Below are 6,240 nucleotides of genomic sequence, written 5' to 3' on the forward strand. Positions count from 1 at the left end.
AAGCCTTAATTCAAAAGCATTAAGAGAAAGTATGTATATTGTCTACCTGACCAGTCTAAAATAGCACGAAACGCGCGTCCTAAATTCCACTGCTAGCCACTATCCATCTTTGCTAATAATGTTTGTGAATTAAAGCTATATCGAGGCAATACGCACAGTATGCACATGTGTCAATTAGAGACTGACCAGCTGCAGTCCTAAACATCAATGAAAAGATTCAAACAAACAATACTAAGTGAATTTAAACTTCACCCTGTAGCTGTAAATAATTCCCCAAAATCAATAGCTTTCTAAGTGTTTGACATTGGATGCTGACCACGTTGTTTAAGTGGACTTTTTTAGCTGAAGGCTTTCGGTCATGCATCTGTACCAGATCACGGTTCAACTCAGCGTGGGACACTGCTCCTACATTTCATTAGCCAGCTTATAGTAAAGGTTCCTCGATATATTGGTAACGTATCAAATATATCTTTCCTACCTCTTCTCGTCTGACTTCTGATTTCCTCTGGCCGGGAACGATCGATTATAGAAGATACTACTGGTTGCTAGTTGTAAAACTAGAATATCCGTTGTATCCTCAGTGGTGAGACCGATATGATCTGGTACACCAAGCGCACAAACTGTGAGTCTGTTCCATTTTGGAATATTATTATTCATTGTTATTCTTTATTTGAATTTTATATATTGTGATATACTGTTTTTTCGCGAATTTTTTTTTCACGGATATATTTTAACTAGACATTTTTCGTTCTCTATATTACTATGACGGAACACTCACCTAAGGTTCTTAAGTTTAAGTCTATTCCCCCTATTTCGATTCAGTTAACGCCATTTTGGCCCGACAATATCGAGTCCTGGTTCTGCTACGCAGAAGCTGATTTTTACATGCACGGAATCACGGACTCGCGCACACGATTCCTCGCGGTAGTTAAGGCGTTACCGCGCGAGTTTAACAGGTACGTAACACCTAGTATGTTTACTAGTGATGTTCCCGAACCATACGAAACTCTCAAATGTTCGATTCTAAAACGTGGAGACCTAACCGTCCGACAACGGTTAGACCAACTCCTCCATAACATCGACCTGCAACATGGTTCCGCGACAGACATGTTGCTAAGAATGAGAGAAGTTATTGGCCAACGAACTTTCGACGATGGCCTATTCAGACAACTTTTCTTATCTAAACTTCCTCAACAGGTGCAGGCAGTGCTCGACTCTTTTCAAAACAATGCCATAGACGAGCTGGCTTCATCTGCCGACCGAATCTTAGAAATCACTAAATCTTCTAAGGCCGAGGTTTTTCCTTGACGGAAAAACCCCGTCTGACATAACCGAACTATGTCATACGCTTACACGATATCTTAAACTTCGTAATGACCGTAGTCGGTCAAAAACCCGCCGTAGAAGTGTCTCACGTAGGCGATCTGGCTCTCGACCACGAGAGACAGATAATCCCGACTGGTGCTGGTATCATGTCCAGTACGGTAAGTCTTCCAGAAATTGCAGGAAACCCTGAAATTATCCGACCTCAAAATCGAATGACACGAAAAACAGTTCGGGAAACGTCCCAGCCGGCACGCGTTAACGGCAACCGTAGCCGGCGAACACAGCCGTCTGTTATACGTCACGGATGTGACTACGAAAGTTCGCTACCTCGTCGACACTGGCGCAGAAGTTAGCGTTCTTCCAGCAAATCGCAACGACAGACTTCGCGAGTCTGTTTTAAGTTTACAGGCGGCAAACGGAAAGCCGATCGCTACTTACGGTAAAAAGTACGTCTACCTTAACGTGGGTTTACGCAAACCCATACACTGGATTTTCGTGGTTGCAGATGTCTTTATGCCAATCATTGGTATAGACCTGTTACAATACCACAATCTACTCATCGACACACGCTCACGAAGGTTAATAGACGGAAACACTAAGTTATCTGCTTGCGTAACTCCTTGTTCTGGTTGCAGGTTATCCCCAGTCACGATTAAGCACACCATAGACCCCTTGTACCAATCAGTACTCGATAAATACTCAGGGATATACCAACCGCAATCGAAATTGCCTTGTGTAACCAGCAATGTCACACATCACATCACGACTACAGGACCACCTGTATTCTCGAAAGCCCGTCGACTCGCTCCCGAAAAGCTTAGGTTAGCCAAAAACGAATTCGATCATATGATAGACTTAGGGATAATTCGACCATCAAATAGCCCATGGTCATCCCCATTGTACATGGGCCCTAAAAAAGACAGCAACGATCGGCGTCCAACTGGTGATTATCGGCGTCTGAATGCTAAAACCATTCCCGATCGTTACCCGTTGCCCCATATTCACGATTTGACAGCTACCTTGAAAGGTACAACTGTCTTCTCGAAAATCGACTTAGTTAAGGCTTATAACCAAATACCGATGGCTTCTGACGACGTTCCTAAAACCGCCATCATCACTCCTTTCGGTCTTTACGAATTCTTGTGAATGCCTTTTGTTTTAAGAAATGCGGCTCAAACCTTCTAAAGGTTTATAGACGACGTCTTCCGAGGTCTCAACTTCGTACATGCATATGTTGATGACTGTTAATAGCAAGTCCGGACAGAGAATCACATCTCAAGCATCTGGACATTGTTTTCGATCGACTCCAAAGGCATGGCATTACTGTAAACATTCAGAAATGCCAAATCGGAACCAATTCCTTAGACTTCTTAGGACACACTATTGATGCACAAGGCATCCGACCCCTTAGAAGCAAGGTGGCGGCCATTCTGGATTACCCAGAACCGACCACAATCAAGCAGTTGCGAACTTTTAACGGACTTGTAAGTTTCTACAGTGTCCTGATGAGCAAGCAGGGTTGCCTGAGCGATATGTTCCTTAACTGTGGAGAATGCTTTACGGGCTGTGTCGTCTAAACTAATTGATTTCGCATTTCCACGAAGCTGGTCGGTTAACGGATTCATAAGGGATGCGCATTTGGGTAGAAACTTCGCTCAATCGTTCGAGTCAGAACAAATGAATGACTTCAGATAATTATTTGGCTGTCATCGTATAAACCTGTAAAATGACCTGATGATTGCAGGAACTTTATAGCTCAAACTCACCGTATGTTTCTGGAGTATTTTCTTCGCTGTTCGACAGTGGAACTTGAAAATCGGAAATTGTATATTCTTGTTTCATTTCCAATCTCTTTTCTCTCAGCTGTCTTCATTGAACCTTTAAAAGGCATCGAGCCAAGATTGACTACAATCACTGTAACGGGGTTGAAATTTCTATGTATGATATAATAATGCATTCTATTTTCTTTCTATTGTAGAGCGACCAAATATAAACTCTTTAGAGGAAGAAGAGCAAGCCCTATGTACACTAAGCTTACAGGATGACTCATAAGACTACTTTGTAAGACTGACTCTTCCCGCTGTAAGCTCGCACACCGCGCTTTTTGATTTTGAAATAAAGAGGTTCGTGATTCCCATTGTGTTCTCTCTTGGTGTGAAGTCCTTGTTTAACATTGTGTTCTGTGCTGTTTTTTCAGATCTGTACTGCTGTTCTCTAACTGCTGATTCCACGTGTTACAACTGGTGATGGAGGTGTTCACTAAAAAATGCGATGAAAACCTGAACGAACCGCCGGTGATTCCAGTCAAGCCAGCAACTGGCTCAGCTCCCCGTCAACCACCACTCCTGGAAAACTCGTCAGACTATACAGTGTGGAAGTTCAAAGTCACAGCATATCTTCGTAAAGTTACAGCCTCGGAACATTTCGATTATCTCGTGTCCTACCTCAGCGACGAAGCTACCAAGAGAGCTATGGTCAACGGGTTTGCAGCGGACAACACTCTCGCTCAGAACTGGAAGATCCTCGACGATTGTTTTTCGATGCCGGTGGATCCCCAACAAGCAGCCATCCGATTTTTGTCACGACATCAAACACCCGGCGAGAATCCAATAGATTATTTTAATTCTTTGCAACAGATGGCTGTGCAGGCGTTCCCTTGTCTTGATGCCACTGGACGAGATGAATTGATTAAGTCTCGGTTCGTGGAAGGGTTAATATTCAGTTCCCTAAAGGAACACTTCTTACTAAACCCTCTAACAGATATAAATGCCTTAAAAAGAACAACATTCCGGTTCATGGCAGCCGAGCAGCTAAAAAGCCCAATTGACATACACCAGCCAACGGCGATGGCAGTAATACAACCCACAAAAGCGAGCCGCCCAATGAACTCTCAACACATATCCGACGTTACCTAGTCTTCCCACTGGAGCAACAGCCGAAGACAATTCAGTCCCGCTGAGAAGTGGAGATCAACGAATAGTTATCATGGTCGTCAATCCGAATACCCGTACTGTCGAAGGTTTGGCAAAAATGCAAAGAAATGTGGCCATAATCGTTCTGTTAACACAAGTAAGCCGCACATTTTCCATTTATCTTCTTATGTTAACCATGTGCGCCCCATCACGATCAAGGGTAGAGTACATGGTATTGATATCGAAATTTTATTAGACACCGGAGCGTCAGCATCCCTAATTAAGAACGAGCTTTTAGGAAGGCTCAACCATAAAGTCCAACAAACGCGATACCCATCCACATTACTCACAGCGAGCGGAGACCCATTGAAAGTGAACTCTAAGGTATGGTTGGACCTAACGATAGATAGACATCTGTTCCGTCATGGATTTTTAGTCTGTCCGACATTGACTTGGGACATGATACTCGGAGTCGATTTCATGTTAGAACATAAAGCTGGTATATTCATGGACAGCTTGGAAGCGAAATTTGGAGAGACTAAAATACGCCTGCACCATACTGACACGTCATTTAAAGCTGTGTCATATGTGGGAATCTCAGACCCGGTGCGGCAAGTAAACGGCAATCGAATACTAACAGAGAAAGATTGACATGCAACGATTGCCGTGCTTCAACAGTTTAGTTCGGTGTTCGAAGAGAGTATTTCTGGCAATCGAACTAGTACGGTGCAACACACCATGTGCACGGGGGACCACAGGCCACTTAGGCAACCGCCTCGTAGAGTGCCAGTACATTATCAACCACAAATGGATACGATGATAAAGGATGTGCTTGACAAGAATATTATAGTACCGTCACCATCCCCCTGGGCATCACCTATCGTCCTGGTTAAAAAGAAAGATTCCTCTCTGCGACTCTGCATAGACTATCGACGCCTTAACGCTATAACTAAGCGTGACTCTTTTCCTCTTCCGAGAATCGATGCTATATTAGACGCTTTGAGTGGCGCATGTTGGTTTTCAACGTTAGACCTAGCATCAGGGTACTGGCAAGTGGAAGTCAGACCACAAGATAGAAAGAAAACTGCATTTGTAGTGCCAAATGGTTTATACGAATTCCAAGTAATGCCTTTCGGTCTAACGAATGCCCTAGCTACTTTCCAAAGATTAATGCAAACAGTTTTACAAGATATAGTACCTCATAAATGTTTGATTTATCTTGATGACATTATTGTGTATGGTAGCACACCCGAGCAACATAATGCTAATCTGAAAGCAGTTCTCCATCGCCTTCAACAATACAACTTAAAAGCAAAACCGTCCAAATGTCGCTTGCTGCAGAAAAAAGTAGTTTTCTTAGGACATCGTATCACTGCAGATGGAGTAGGCACCGATAAAGAAAAGACACGTGTCATTGTTAATTGGCCACAGCCCAAATCACCTGAAGACGTTCGTAGCTTTCTTGGCCTAGCTTCTTACTACAGACGCTTTGTCCGTGACTTTGCATCGTTAGCAGCACCCTTACACCGTTTGACGCACAAAGGACGAAAATTTTTATGGACTTCAGAGTGTCAACAGGCGTTCGATGCTTTGAAGACACGACTAAGCTCTCCACCCATATTAGCCGTTCCGGATACCTCAGCAAGCGCGGGAGAATTTATACTTGATACGGATGCCAGTTCCTCGGCTATTGGAGCAGTTCTATCACAAGTGGCCCCAGATGGGCAAGAAAGAGGAGAGGGTACCACCGATGAGATCTTAGAGAGGTTCCTGTTTATCTACCGTTCTACACCAAACCCTCAAACAACAAATGGGGTCTCTCCAGCGGAAACGTTACTTGGCAGAAAAATAAGGACACATTTCGATGTCATCCATCCGACGCCAGCTCGTGAACCCCAACGAAACTTATCGATGGAGAAGCAGTGCCAATCGACACCATGGGGCACAAAGACGATTGTTCACAATGGGTCAAAAAGTACTTGCTATGAACTATCGTGGTAAA

The 6,240-nt window shown here is 43.7% G+C and overlaps 1 protein-coding gene across 1 annotated transcript; it reads left to right on the top strand.

Annotated features, from left to right (window-relative positions):
* Positions 1-3,572: 3,572 nt before the first annotated feature.
* Positions 3,573-5,001, top strand: Smp_106390 (hypothetical protein; the record flags this gene model as incomplete). Its single annotated transcript, XM_018792662.1, has 1 exon — positions 3,573-5,001. One exon carries the CDS (start codon positions 3,573-3,575, stop codon positions 4,239-4,241), a length of 669 nt encoding a protein of 222 aa, XP_018644509.1. The 3' UTR covers positions 4,242-5,001.
* Positions 5,002-6,240: the final 1,239 nt, after the last annotated feature.

Source organism: Schistosoma mansoni, assembly GCF_000237925.1.
Source record: "Schistosoma mansoni, WGS project CABG00000000 data, supercontig 0221, strain Puerto Rico, whole genome shotgun sequence".
Taxonomy (NCBI): domain Eukaryota; kingdom Metazoa; phylum Platyhelminthes; class Trematoda; order Strigeidida; family Schistosomatidae; genus Schistosoma; species Schistosoma mansoni.